This window comes from Micromys minutus, assembly GCF_963924665.1.
Source record: "Micromys minutus genome assembly, chromosome: 1".
NCBI classification, from domain to species: Eukaryota; Metazoa; Chordata; class Mammalia; order Rodentia; family Muridae; genus Micromys; species Micromys minutus.
The window spans coordinates 107,024,034-107,039,782 of NC_137969.1; the positions used below are offsets into that span (position 1 = coordinate 107,024,034).

The 15,749-nt window shown below is 44.6% G+C and overlaps 1 protein-coding gene across 3 annotated transcripts in view; it reads right to left on the reverse strand.

Annotated features, from left to right (window-relative positions):
- The window catches only part of CAP2 (cyclase associated actin cytoskeleton regulatory protein 2), a 157,970-nt gene that overhangs the window by 112,305 nt on the left and 29,916 nt on the right, over positions 1–15,749 (reverse strand). For all 3 annotated transcript variants that reach the window (XM_080915482.1, XM_080915483.1, XM_080915484.1), the window contains 2 exons: positions 7,765–7,886; positions 2,333–2,433 (listed from right to left, as the gene is read on the reverse strand). In XM_080915482.1, the coding sequence (XP_080771608.1) occupies positions 2,333–2,433; positions 7,765–7,886 (223 nt within the window). The remainder of the gene's footprint in view (positions 1–2,332; positions 2,434–7,764; positions 7,887–15,749) is intronic.

A 15,749-nucleotide genomic window follows, 5' to 3' on the forward strand; every position in this document is an offset into this window, starting at 1 on the left:
CGTTTCAGCTAACTCCAGACACACCTACACCCATCTTTATTCTAAAAGAAACTTAAAGGAATGCTCTACTATGCAAATACAAGGCTCACTCTGCACAAGGGTGTACATTTTGGAAAAGAAAACGTAAGCCTCGATGTTCTCTGGTTATAGCTTCTATCTGGGGTTTTGTGAGATGTCAGTAGGCAGAGTTCTGATGAGCTGTCCTACCCCAGAAACAAACTGTCGTCATCAACTGAAGGTCACTAATCTTGGCTCACTGTGACAGCATCATGCAAGAATTTCTTTTTTATATTGAGGTACCACTCCTTTATGTACTTAGCTTTCAGGTAGATTGTGTTTGGTCAATATGAGAAATTCAACACGAGTTCGCTGTCTGTGAACTTTCGGAGAGACAGAAACAAGCAGAGCTAAAAGGGTCAGCAAGCATTTCAAGAGAAGTATTTAATAACAGCAGGGGACATCTTTGGCAGACAAGTACACAGCGATGTGATTGGTGGAGCACTTATTTAATTACGGTCTTGGATCCGCTGGGATGGAGTGTCACCAGATCCCTTTGCAGACCACTGCCCGGTGTTGAATATGCTAACAACAGAGACAGGGCAAAGATGGAAGCCTTTCCAGTGATTTTTTTCTGACCTCCAACAACTTTATTCAAGCATCGGATATTCTGCAAACCTATGCCGGAAGTGTCTTTTTCCAGGATTGTCCTGGTGGAGAGAGTCGTCTACAGGGAGACAGAGTTGGCGGAGTTCTGGCCTCTGAGACTAGCCCTGAAGGGCAGCTGGATACTGCGTTTATCCTTCTGTTTCTAACTGGCCTGACTTGAGTTTTTACTAAATGCATCTGAATAATGACTAACTGCTGGGGCATCACTCTGTCTGAAGCTGGCAGAGTACACATCCTTAAAGATTTATTCCAATCCAGAAATTCCCAGTCTATATGTTTTTCCTAGGCTATAACTGATGTCATGAAAAGATAAAACATATTAAAATTTGCATCTCTGTCTGTCTTTCTGTCTGTATGTATGTGTGGGTGTCGTCTGCCTGTCTCTAGGCCATAAATCTAGAAAGGGAATCATGAAGGACAGAAGAGATGGTAAGACTGTGAAGAGAGGGCAATGGGATATTTGAGACACGAAAGAAGAAGGTAGGGACTGTCGGAGGAAGGGAGTCAGTCAGAGACAGCGGTCATGGAGGAGGACATCGGGGAAGGGGGACAAAGTAGAACAGAGTCTAATGACGCAGAGGTATAGAAATGCCATGCCGAGACACATTCTTTTCATGATGATGTAAAAAAAATAGGAAGAAAAAGGGCTGAGATCTTTCAGCCAGGAAAGGGTTGGTCCCACCAAGGTCATGTTTGATCCCTGGCAGACATGTAAAAAGCCAGCCATGTAATCTCAGTGCTGGGGAGGTGGAGACAAGATGGTCTCTGGGGCTCACTTGATGGCCATCCATCCTAGCCTACTCGGTGAGTACCAGGCCCCGGTGAGGGACCCTGTTTCACACCCATAGTGAATTTCACCTGAAGAAAGACATCTGGGGTTGACTCCTACATGCTCATACACACACCTTCATGGGTAGCCACACACTCGCGAACATCCACACACACAAGAATATACCAGAAAAACCACACTACTGTCTTAACCATCTTAAAGTATACACTGCAGTGCTGTTCCATTCATGCTGCCGTGAGGTTTCTGGGTTTTGTTACCAGAGAGCCGTAGCTTCAGATACTAGATGACTCCTCATTGCCTCCCATTCCTGCCTCTGGTGATCTCTAGTCTCAGCCTCTATGAATTCTGCCTCTTTGGATACTTCACCTTGAACTCACCCAATACACCCCTTTCTGTGGCAAATTGATTTTCCTTAGCGCCATGTCAGACAACACATTTCCTTGATGCATTTGTCTATCCACAGACGCTGCAGATGCTTCTACCTCTTGGCTGCAGAGACTCAGTGCTGTTCTGAACTTGGGGGTACAGATACCACTTTGAAAGTCTGTCCTCACTGCTTTTGGGTGCGTGCTTGGTTGTGAGGTCTTATGTCTGCACTATTTTCCGTGTTCCGATAGCTGCCAAGCCATTTTCTGGAACGGATGCACCATTTTACACACCCGCCAACAGAACGCCACGCCCATGCCAACGGTTTCTATGTTCTGGGTTTTTCTGATGATATTTGCATCCTTATCCTAACAGGTGTTCGATGGTAGCCTCAGTCTGAATCAGTAGACGATGGTAGGGCAGATAAATAAATGTAAAAACGAAGGAAGAAATAAACTGAGCGGACATCATGATGCCACTGGGGTCGCCCGAGGGGCAAGAAGTACTCACGTGAGTCTCCACTTCACCAGCAAGGACCCGACTGTTCTTTAAGAACTCGGCCACGATACTGTTTAACAGTTTATCAAAGGCTTCTACGGATGGTGCCACGCCTGTGGAAAGAGAATGGTTTGGTTACTCCCCAGTGGTTTTGTGGAAAGCTGTGGCTGGCTTGACACAGGTCGCGTGGAGGCTGAGTATTATCACTGTTACCCCTCAATTATTCAGTCATTCAGCTCTCGGCACATCCCATATTTACGATGGTTCCGAAAACCTCCCTTTTGTCTAGCCTCCTTCCTCCTTGGTAGAGACTTTGGTCAACACCACTTACTGCCTGTGCTCTCTACCCTGACGGTTCTCTTGACGGACACACTCTAAAGATGTAGTTCATGGGGGCTTGGGTTTTATAAACTCATGGTTTGGGTTTTAATAAACTGCAAGGGTAAATTTCTTAGTATTAGGGGAGGGAAAGTCAGGGCTTTAGTAAAGGAGTTCCAGAGAGGTTTAACCTAGGAGGAATGTGGGTGGCGCAGACCTCGAGCAGGAGTCCTGGGCAGAATGTCAGCATTAATCTCTCTGTGTCCTGACTGTGTCTGCCAGTGACCTACTGCCTCCTGCACTCTCAGTAAGACTTCCTGGCTAAAGGAAGGTGTGCCTCAAACTATCACACACACATACACACATACACACACACACACACACACACACACACATACCCAGCTCTTCTCCCTCTTTTAAATTGGTTTTTAACAGGCATTTTGTTACATCAATGAGAAAAGTAACAAGAAAGCATCTGCAAGCCCAGCAGGGAAGCAGGCACCTCACTGCAGGCAGCAGAAGTGTAGACAGAGCAGGAGACAGGTTGTGACTACAGACTGAACAACAGGTAGATCTCAAAGGGAACTGACCAAGGCTCCTCAAAGTCACTGCCTCTTCCCCATAGTACAACATCAACCTACAGAGTTGCCCACAATCCTCGGGGATTAAAGGACAGTGAAGTGTGAGCAAGGGGGCGGCAGGGCAAACCCATTTTCTTGTCCTCTCTTTCCGGTCTTCTGTATAGAGCTTGGCCAGCAGCCAGTGTGTTGTGCAAGCTGAAGGGGCAGCGGTCCAACCAGTGTGCTCTGTCCCCTAATCTGCATCTTAATTAACTAAAAACAAATAAACAAACAACGAAACACCCCAAACCTAAAACCCTGGTTTTCCTCCCCTAATATTAATAATAAATTTATCCTTGCAGTTTTTAAAAACTCAAACCAAAGCCCCCTTCTTTCCCTAAATACATCATCCCTGATCACAAAAGAGAGAAGACTTCCCTCTCTTTTTATTCCAATTATTCATTTCCACAGCCCCAAGGTGTGGTTGGAGTGTGTTCCAGGCAGCGATTGACAGCTCCCACACTTCAGGCCAAACACCTCAGCCGCCTGTGGAAGGCTAGTACTGTTGTCCTGTACTGGCTAGAATGAGGTTTCACCTTCTATGATATAACAGGTCACAAGACCCGAGGTTCTGTGTCTGTCTGTCTGGAAACAGAGAGACCTGATTGTCGCTTGAGGAAGTGTGAGAGGTTTCCGTTGAACATTTAAAGTGGAAAAAGATTTCAGAAACTCGATGGGAGCTGCTTCCTATCGAAAGGCAAAATGATGAAAGAGAATATTTTTTTTTCCAGTTCCCTTTCATCCCAGAATCTGTTCACACCTCCGCCAGGCAGCCTTTAATGATCTGCTCTTTCCCTAGACTGTATCCTTTGAGTGCCTCTTAATCAAAGCATCCTTAGCTCCGATGAGGTAGGCAGAGCAAAGATGCTGGGGCAGGAGTGTGCATAATTTATCTGAGGTCTCCTGCATCTAGGACCATGATCATCAACGGGGCAGGGCTGCAATATTTCTTCCACTGAGGAGCTGAACTTGCCGGATTGTCAGGAAAACGAGATAGAAAAAACAAAGCAAAACAAAAAAAGTAAACTCAAAACTTATAGGGAGGTTCTTGATCTGCAGAAGATGCGCATTTATAATGGCCCGTGCTCTTTCTCAAGATTTCCTTCAAAGTATGAAGGAAATAGCTTTATTTAAGATAGAACACAGTACAACAATGCAGTATATAGTACTATATGCTACATACAGTATATAGTGTTGGGATTCCGTAAACCCCACCGCACAGTTACCTGGCAACAACCAGGTATGCTCTACTCCAGTTACCTTACACTATAAAAGGGGGTTGCTTGCCTGTCCTCTCTCTCTTGGTCTCTTGCTTTCTTACCCTCTTTGTCCCTCCTCTCCCCTTTCCGTTCCCCATCTCTCTCTCCATGCGCTCATGGCTAGCCTCTGCTTCTCTACTCCTCTTCTCTCTCTCTCTGTCCCTACTACTCTCTTAACTCCCCCCCCCCCCCATATCCTGAACAAACTCTATTCTGTACTGTACCCGCCATGTGTTTGGTCCCTCAGGGGCAAAAGATTCCCAACATGGGTCCCCCCAGAGGCACCCCCTTTCCCCCATGCCTCGCTGCACCTCCATGGAGCGTATCCCCCCCACTCTCTTCACCTTTTCCTAACATATAGTACTATTGCTATATATATCAATAGTGTCTATATTTAGGGGGAAAACCTCAGTGGATTAATTAGTAAGCACTTTACATACACTTCCTGTCTCAGTCCCCCAGGTGCTGGGATCATGGGTGAGTACCACCACATCTGGCTAAGAAGCTGGTTTGGGCTTTAAAATCATCAAAGCTGACTAAGAAGAGAAGATGGCTGCAGATGACATTTCTTCAGATTAAACAAACTGTCTTAAGAATGGGAATCATCCAGGTATCTCCCTAATTATCCGACTTGCTAATAACCCCACTTCAAGTAAAATAAGTCACCAGCTACTTTCCCAGGAGACCTTTGCCTTAGTAAGTGGTTGGAAACAATCAGCAAACACTTGCTTAAATATCAAATAATTTAATTCTGTGACCTCCAATTCTATTTAGCTTCCCCCCTTCAGGACATTTATTTCTCCTTTGATTGTGTATGGACATGTCTCATGCCTGCATATGTGTACAGGTTTGTTCATGCATGTGCTTTTGCATTTAGAGATATGAGTCTGATGTGAGGTGCCTTTTCTGGTCACTGTCCACCATATGTATTGAGATGAGATCTCTTGCTGAACCCAAAGCTCAGAGATTCCCTGCCTCTGTGTACAGTGCCGTGTACTGGCTTCTAAATGTGCTTTGGGGAACCAAACCCAGCCCCTCTGCTTGCGTGGCTAGCTCTTCACCCACTGAGCCATCTTTCCAACTCTGTCTCTTTTAAGTAAAGAATACACTTGGTTTTGTCCACTACACTTTGGAGTGTGTGAAGTTTAAGCTACTAACTTTTCCTCTTCATTTAGATACCCATGATCTCCTGGAATTTAACTTTATTTTGTGTATTTACAGGCTTTTTATTGGTGGACAGACACCTTAAGGAAACGTCTGCAGCTACTTTCTATCCAGCACATAATGAGACAAAGTTGCTGAAAACAGTGGAAAGACATTGTCTTAGAAATGAGGTTTATGTGGACCAGACACCAACGGAAGGGCTTAAGAAGAAACCACCAGTGCATCTTAGATTGTCTGTAGGGGAGCCTCTGGCCCCTCCCCGGCTCTCTTTAAGCAGTGCCCCTCCTTCCAGTCCATTCAGGTTGCTTTTGTTTATAGCATATTCAGGGGAAGACAGAGACGGTACATTTTGAGTTCGCACAGTATTTTCTGTTCTGTGGCGTGTTATAGGACACACCGATCCCCAAATACCCAACGTTCTAGAAGCAGCAATGCATGTCTTTCCTGGGGAAAGAGGTGTTGAAGTGTCCTCTTGCCCGAGGCTTTTCCCAGCTCCCCCAAGCTCAGAGGAGCTGTGCGTGTGCACACAGGTCAGGAATAGAACTGCATATTCAGTACAGATCACCGTGTTAAATTTTAATTTTAGATGAGCAATGAATAGATTTTTAAGGCAATTATGTACCATGCAGCATAGCTCATGCAGTAGTTGGGAAATTCGAAATTTCCATCTTGCAAGTTCTATTGTAGATAGTTTAAAATAGCTTAAAGCTTGCCATATAAATTACCTGCTATTGACTGTTGGCATTTATTTGTGCTTTCTTTTCTTTTCTGCCCAAGGTTTTTGTTTTTTGTTTTTGTTTTTGTTGTTTTTAATCTTGGCAGAGTCTCACCTAACCCAGGCTGACCCTCAGATTAGATATCGTGGTTGTTTAAATAGGTTTGCCCCCTCATAGATTTGTGTGTTTGAATGCTAGGCCAGAGAAAGTGACACTATTAGGACTTGTGGTCTTATTGGAGGAGGTGTGGCCTTGCTGGCAGAACTATATCACTGTGTAGATGGGTTTTGAGGGCTCCCAGGTTCAGGCTCTACCCAGCCTGGAACCTGGTCTCCTCCCGGCCACCTTCCAATCAAGAAGTAGAACTCTTGTCTCCTCCAGCACCATGTCTGCTTGGATACTTTGATGTTCCATGCTTCCTGCTGTGAAGATAATGGACTAAACCTCTGAAACTGTGAGCCAGTCCCAATTAAATGTTTTCCTTTGTAAGAGTTGCCTTTCTGTAGTGGAAGTAGGCCTTGAACTCCTGATCGCTGTGCCTACCTTCTGAGTGTTGGGACTAAGGTGTGCACCAGCACTCCTGGCTTAAAGAAAATTCTTGACTTTTAGTTTGATCCTATGATTTTTCAAAAAAAAACTTTAAAAAATGTATACATAATGTGTGTGTAGGATACCTATACAACTGCACACATACAGCAACCCGAGGATGACTCTGTGGAGTCTGTTTGCTCTTCCGCCTTTATGTGGGTTCTGGGGACTAAACTCAGGTCGCCAGGTTTGTGTGGCAAGCACTTTACCCTCCATCTTTCCACCCAAGAGCTCTTTTTAAAAAAATGCCCTCTGGATTCTACCTTCATCACTTGTATCCTAGAGGCCTATTAGCTGGGGACGACCAGAGGTCAGATTATATGCTATGGTCACGGCCTTGCTTCTTCCTTGGCTTAACCCGGGGCAGGCTTCAGTCAAAGTTGCAGGGGCCAAATGCAGTGACTGTTGGTACTTTCTAATCTAGCACCTTCACCCTATCTTTGGTAATTCCTTCAACGATACAGTAACAAATTAAAATAAAGCAACGCCTCTTTGGTTGTGCACCACACCCTTCAGAGGCACAGATGTCGATCCTTCTTATGGACTATGGCTTGCAACTTCTAACGTTTGCTTTTGAAGCTGGTTCATAAGACCTGCATGTGTCTGTGGGAGAAAGAAAACGCATCCCTTCATTTTCTTTCCCAAGGACTGCTTGCCTCTGACTAAGGTTGTGATCACACCCGAAGGAAGAAGGGCTTGGAAGGAAGTGGGAGTCTGATTTTGGAAAACGAGTACTGAAGGCGGGGCTAAGTGAACCACACAAAGACCGGTAGACGTACCTCCATTGACACCGTTAACTTCCCCACAGCCTCCAGGAGGTGCATGTAACCCTGCAGACAGCTGCTCCAGCCGGCTGACTGCGCACTCCAGTCTCTCCATCAGTCCCAGCATGTCTGCCATTCTAGAAAGACATAGACACAGAGATTGTGTGAGCATCCCTGAGGGGTAGCACACTGACGTCATCCCACTGAACGGTAGGAGAACAAACCGCATCATCTCCCGCCGTGAAAATGCCTGAAACGGAAGATTCTCAGTTCAGTGTTTGGTTTTGGTTTTGTTTGTTTGGTCGGTTGTTGATTGAAGATCTCTCTGTGTAGCCCTGGCTGTTCTGGAACTCACAGTGTAGAGTGGGCAGACCTCAGACTCACAGAGAGCCTCCTCTGCCTCCTCAGTGTTAGGATTAAAGGCCTAGTCATACCATGCCTGGAATGACAATTAAAAAATATAGTATAAAATCCTTAGATATAAGCATTACATAGCTCGCCATTACTCCCAGCTTTTGGGAACAGTTGCTATTACTGCAATGTTGCTGCCTGGTGCCATTTTTGTAGAGCACTTACCTAAAAGTCACAAGCACATAACCTCAAATTAAGATCACAAGTGCTTATAAGGCTAAGTGGCAGGAACCCATTTTAAGTAGTTCCAGTCACTGGGTTAAAGCATGATTATCCAGGGCAACTCTCTAAAGCCACTGATAATTCTTGTTCACCTAATTGTATGAAATTGTGAGTTTCTAGACTATTTTTCAGTAGGCAGGGAGATATCATCTCCGGGTATTAATTATTATCAGTTTGTTTCAGTGTCTCTGCTGTGGAATTATCTTAAGTTATAATGATTCTGAATTGCGGAGGTTTTAATTTAAAATATTAAAGGTGGTTATTTCCCTTATGGAGGCCGCTGATTACATGTAGGCGCGTGTTAGTATTGGCTGAGCTGGGGTTTTGGAGGCTGGGTCTTAAGTTGTCCGTTACTCAGGCTGGAACAGAGACGGAAGCTGATGAAGGCATTGGAGATGAAGGAGAGATTAATGTGTTTATGAAAAGATACAGAGAGTGGAGATATGTTCTATGGAGGTGTAGTCGGGTGTGGGGTAGGGGGTACCTCAGTGGGCCTGTGCTGAGGCATTCCTTTCCCCTGAGGGACCGCCCACACAATGCTATAGTATAGAATAAAGTTTATTTGGGGCATGTGGGAGGAGTCAAGAGAGTAGTAAAGCCAGAGAAAGGTGGAGAGGGAGGGAAGAGGGGAGGGGCAGGCCATGAAAACAAGTAGAGAGGGGGTAGAGGGGTATGGGGAGAGAAGAATCAAATGGGGAAGAGGATAAGAGAGCAAGAGAGCAAGAGAGAACAAGACAGTGAGGAGGGGGCCAGCAGCCCCCTTTATAGTGTCAGACATACCTGGCTATTATTGCCAGGTAACTGTGGGGTGAAGCTCAGACGGACTGCTAACAGGGATCACACCTCCATCATTTTCTGTTTCCAAACATATTGAACCAACTGTGCAGGTCACGTGATCAGTCCTGGACCTTACACACACAGTCCTCTGTGAACTGAATCCAGCTAACTTAGTACTCTCTGTGAGCTCTATCTCTAGATACTTACTAATGGCTGCCTTTGGTCAAAAATCAATCTGCTACCCCAAAGAGAATAAGCATGCTCACTTTAGCTAAACTCTTAGGAACTTTCCAAGCATCATTCTGAGCAAAGGAGGGGGATATGCTTCCAAATCACGGGCACAGCTGCCCTGGGTAAGCTCTGTCACTCTGGGATGTAGGAATATTACAGATGATCCCCCCCCCCCAAAGGCAGGAGAATGTACATCTCTGCATTTTTTCAGCTTAAATACAATTATAACAGGTCGCCACAGTTTTCAAATGCAAGGTTAACCACATCTAACCACGTGCCTTTGTATTTCAGCATTCAAATCTCAGTAGTCAGAGATGGACGCAGAACTCGTGGTCTACTCTGGAAACCCATCTCTCTGGAAGCTGCTGGTGGCAGCTCTCTCAAAATATGGAACAGCTCTTTCCACACAGCTGAATCCAGCATCTAATCCCAAGAGGCTGCAAAATTAGAAGTTACTCAGCTATTCTTTTCCTCTCCACGTCAGAGCTTCTGATTCGATTGCAAATGAGGGGAGGGGGCGGGGAGGAAGGAGGGATTTAATTGAATCCTTTACATAATCTTCTTGCAGGGGAACCAGGTATCTCTTTGGTGGGCAAGGGCCATTTGAGAAATGATGAAAGACCCTCCAATCTTTTAATAGCTGCCAATCTGTTCTGTTATCTTGGTTCCCTGTTAGTCAACTTGCCAAACATTACCACCAGGGACCTAGTCTCAGATAGGGGAATGCATCTGTTTTGTTAGCCAGCTTCCCAAATCACCTCTCGCTCTTCCCCACCAGAGCAAGCTATTTGGGGAGAGCCTGTTCAGTTTCACACTTGGAACTGCCTTCTCAGCCTCAGCTTTAATCAGACTCAACTGGTTCCAATCTCATGCTATCTAACAGTGAGTGTCGCACACGTTGAGAGACAGCAGGACTCAGCCTGTCAACTGCAGGGCAAGGCAGAGTGCTGTGGAATGTGGTCTAAAAGCCACTCAGATGTCACTTCATGTAAAATCGGTAAGTCTTGTCACAGCCTCTCATGGGACTAAAACAGGTCATGAGGAGACCAGAAGGATACCTCTAGGTTTAAAATTTAGGAGTACTCTGTAACAGACACTTAAGAGCAAAAAAAAAAAAAAAAAAAAAAAAAAACCACCAGTATTTATATTAGCTTGCCCAGGGTGACCTATGCGGTCTGTGGTAGCCATGTGTTCTATTCAGACTTTCTCAGTCTTTTTACATTTGACGTCAGCTGCTATGCAGTCTTTCAAGACTAAGCACAGCCGGAGAGCCTCCACATTCCAGCCCATTTGCCTTGGCATTTCAAAATGCACTCAGCCAACATCCGACAGGAGCTGGGAATGAAGGAGGCTGAGGAAAGGCATAGAGTGGCCCTGGCAGATGGGAGCATGGGGGTCTGTTGAGGAATGGGTCTGAGCAAGGGAGACAGACAGATGGAAGAGTTTGGACAGGAGGCCAGTGGAACAGGGTGAGGGGGCAAGTTAGCTGTGACAGATAGTCTAGGGATCAGAGGTGGTACAGGAGACAGATTTACAACCGAAGACCCAGGAGTCTACATGGTGTAGCTCAAACATGGCTCTCCAAAATTCTAGCTACCCTGTCCACATGGAAGGGACCCTATAGGTGAGTCTCTACTGCTTATAGAACATTAGACCAGAAGTGGTGTGTCAGAGAGCGTGTGTCATATCTGACATTTCACACTTTTAAAGTTGTTTTTAAATTAAATTAATTGCTATTTATAGATGTTTAGCCTGCACATATGTCTATGTACCATGTGCATGCCTGGTGTTCACAGAGGCTAGAAGAGGTTTGGATACCCTAGGACTGGAATTACAGACAACTGTGAGTTGCCATGGGAGTGCTGAGACTCGACCTCAAGTCTTCTGGAAGAGCAGCCAGTGCTCTTGACCACTGAGCTGTCTCTCCATCTACTTGAAGACTTGTTTTAAGAAACTGAATTTGAGGGTAATTTTTTTTTCTTAAGACAAAACCAAACAAAAAACGGCCTCAATAGGTAGACTTGGTTGGCCTGGGATTCCTCATGTAGACCAGGCTGGTCTTCAACTAGCTCTATAGCCAAGGTTGGCTTTGATCAGTTGATGTTTCACTTCCTGAAATTATTACAGACACACACCACTTTGCCCATACTTGAGATTGATCTTAATTCTTTGTGCATGAATTTTTGAAGTAGCTCTTGAGGTTTATTATAATGAGAAACCCGTCTTAGTGTGTCATAACTTTTCTTATTTAAAACTCTCCCTGTGCATTTTCTTTACACACACTCATTTCTCTTTTAGATGGCATAGCATAGTTACAGGACACAGTATGGGAACTCAGTATTATGTCATGACTGAATCAGAATAGTTAGCATTTCTATAGTTAACATTTCTATCCACTTATACACAGCAACGTTGTGTGTGTGTGTGTGTGTGTGTGTGTGTGTGTGTGTGTGAATAACTTCAAGCTCCCCTCTTGGTTCTTTATGAATTATATAGCAGGTTGTGGTAATATATCATTACCGTACTGTATTACAGAACATTAAACCTCACTGTTCCTCATATATGTCGGTGCCCACTGCACCACCACTCTGTCTCCCGCCCAACGCTCCCGAGCTTCTCCTCACCACCATTCAGCTTCCTCCTTGGAGATCAGTATTTTTAGCTCCCACATGGGTCTGAGAACATAGAGTTTTTGTCTTGGGGTGTCTGGCTTATTTTGCTTGGTATAATTTCTTCCTATCCCATTCATTTTGGCCCAGGCGATGGGACTTTATTCCGTTAATAACTGAACGGTATTCCTTGCACACACGCCTACTCCTTTCCTTTATTCAGACACCGGCAAATCTGTGCCTTTACTGATCCCATATCTCGCCTCATTTGCCTTTTATAAAGTTTAACTTTTCCCCTTATCAAAGTGAGAGGCACACAGAATCAAAGGGGTATTTGTGATGTGTGTTCTGTAGACTGTTTAGACCAGGTTAAACTTACTACATCTCCAAACACTCATTTTGTCACAGCAGAAGCGCTAGTTTTCTTCTATCTTTTTTGCAAAAACGTAGTATGCAATTCTTACAAAACCACAATAGCTCCCTGTTTATGTCTTTTCATTTGGAAAGGGAATCATTTTCAACCACTCTGGCCATTTTTTTTTTTTTTTTTTGGACAATTATCTCTTCATCTCCCAGCAATCTGATTTCATCTAAGTCTTGTCTGGTTTTCTTCCACTCCAGGGCATCATCCACTGAGTTTCACCATAATACCTGTATGTTAAATTCAGCTATCTATTTATTTGAAACAGGGTCTCATTATATAGCCCAGGCTTGCCCAACATTCACAATGTAGTCCAAGATGGCTTCCAATTCTCCATTTTCCTGTCTCTCTGCTTCCATAGTACTGGGATCACAGGTGTGTATCAGCCTTCCAAGGTCACATAGCTCTCTGCATCTCATCTTTCTAATGGTGTGCTGCCACAATCCATGGAGTCACATCTGACTCTTAAGGGCCACTTTGACTATCTGCTGGCTCATCCAGTTTCCTAATGTTATTGTTAACATCTTCTTGGTTTTTCCTTTTTCTGTTATTGTCTTTTCTTTTCTCACCTGATCCCTTTCTTTCTTTTCCTTTCCTTTTTGTTTCTTTGTCTTTTGAAAAGAGTCTTGTTATACAGCCCAGGCTAACCTCAGACTTTCAGTCCTCTTCCTTAGTTTCCTGGGAACTGAACTTATAGGTGTGTGCCACCACATCTGGCCTATATTTGGCTTTGTATGACCCATCTTTCCACTCTTCTTCCAGCTGAGTCTTTACTCAGCAGAGCCTGGCACAATGGACAGGCTCCGTGTGCTTCTTCCAGGGTGGGTCCTTTTCTCATCTGCATGAGCGTTCTGTAGCCATGTTGTTCATCTGTGACCCGGCATCTGGTGTCACCTTCTTCTATGATGTCCCCTCCTATCTTCCTATGCCATATGCTATCTTTGTCTCTGAGTTTTAAATAAATAAATAAATACACTGTGGGGCTCAAACACTTCCCGTAACCTGTGTGTGCTCTCCCATTGACTTTATTCCAATAATAAAGAAACCTAAAATAAAGACATATTTCTTATAACCAGTGTGCGCTCTCCTTTTGGCTATATTGTAACAACAAAGAGACCTAGAATAAAGAACTATTTCCTGTAGCCAGTATGTGCTCTGCCATCGACAGTATCATAACAACAGAGACCCAGAATAAGGAAGCTGTTTCCTAGGGGAAGAGATCAGTATGGCTGTTTACTCCCACAAATCCTTTTGAAAAACCCATTCTCAAAGTACTGATACTTTGTTTCTAATATGGTTGCACTCCATATCCACGGTGCAGCCTATGTGCAAAACACCTAAGTGCATTTCTGTGCTTTTTTCCATTCCAAATTCCTAGAAAACGAGAGGTCTCCACACTTATGAGCATTTCACAAAGTCTCAGTGGATGTGAAAGTACAGCGGGATCTTGAGGTTGGAGTCACAAACCCCAGTGATCTGGATCTTGTTAGCTGGGGCACTGTGATGGTTCATCTTTACAGTGAATCCGATGGATTTGGAATCATCTAGAAGACTCTTGCCATGTCTGAGCAGTGAAGACTCACTCTGATCAGGGTGAGTGTTGAACAGAAGGGAGAAGTATGCTGATCTGCAGAGGTGCTCTCCCTCCACCTTCCTGATCCATTCACATGCGATCAAGCTGCCTCTCACTCCTGCTGCCAAGCCACCCTGACAACCAGTGAACTGTCCTCTCTCAAACTGTGAGCCACAACAAGGCTCAGTAGGTAAATACACGCCTTGCAAACATGAGGAGATGGATTAAGTCCTCAGAACCTACATAAAAACCCAGTTGTGGTGGGTGGTATTCACTTGTAATCCCAGCTCTAGAAAGCTGGAGTCAGGCTGATACCTGGAATTCATTGGCCTGAGAGCCCTATATGGAAAGTTCTAGAACAATGAAGACTTTGTCTCAAAAACTAGTGTGTGACATCTGAAGAATGGCACCAGAGATTGTTCTCTAACCTCCAAATGCACCTGTATAAGTGTTTATCTGCACACAAGAACACACAGGAGTGAGTGCACATGTGCATGCACACACATACACACACAGGAGCACACACACAGGCATACATACACATATGAACTAACAGAAATACAAACACACAGGAACACACACATACACTCATAGGAACACACAGAAATACAAACACACAGGAACACACACAGGAGCACACACAGAGACATACATACACATAGCAACAAACAGGAACACACACACAGACATGCATACACACAGGAACAAACAGAAATATACACACACAGGAACACGCACACACACATAGGAACACACACAGCACACACACACATACAAAGGAACACACATAAGAACACACACAAACATAGGAATACACACAGAAACACACTCACATACATACACACACATACACATAGGAGCATACACATACATACAAAGGTACACACAAGAACACACACAGACACACACATATGAATACACACAGAAACATATACATACATATACACGCATACACATAGGAGCATACACATATATACAAAGAAACACAGAAGAACACACACACAGGCACACACATAGGAATGCACACAGAAACACACTCACAGGCATACATATACACACATATACATAGGAACACACACATTGGAGCACACACACACAGCACAAAGAATCCAAGCAAGGCTAATTTCAGAAAAGAACCTTCCATTTTCCCCTACAGTTCACCCAAATCTTCTCATGCTCCATGGAGAAGGGTCTGTCAAACCTTCCCCTCACTCATTCCGCCCCTCCCCCCAGTGCTAAGGAGAGCTTTCATGGTTGTTCTGAACACTGGCGCCCCACAGCAACATGCAAATGGTGTGAACCCAGAATAACAGTCTATGTGTCCAGTTCGCACCCTTAGCAGCTGTAAGACACACTGTCCAGAGAACACAGTCCTTGTGCCGTCTTTCCCCTTGGCACATGTCCACCCTGCCTCCCAGAGGCCTGGACAGCATGCTTTGCCTGAGCTGAGGCAGAGCTCACTTTCCTCCATCCTCCCACTGAGTCCAGCATGGTGCCACATACCTAGAGACATCTATAAATATTTTTGATTGACTAATGAATTGGCTTCCACTGGCTGCCTTTTGCTTGCTGCCTACTCTCTGGCATGATCTTGGATCAGGCTGGAAGCCAGATTTTTCATAGGAGAAATTTCCATTTAAAAGTGGGTGTTAGATTAGTCTTTCCTGTGTGGAACCACAGTGGCTTCCATGATTAAATATATATGTTTGCTCTCACCAAAGGCAAGCCCTGCATCTTCCATGGCTCTCTTTTTTTT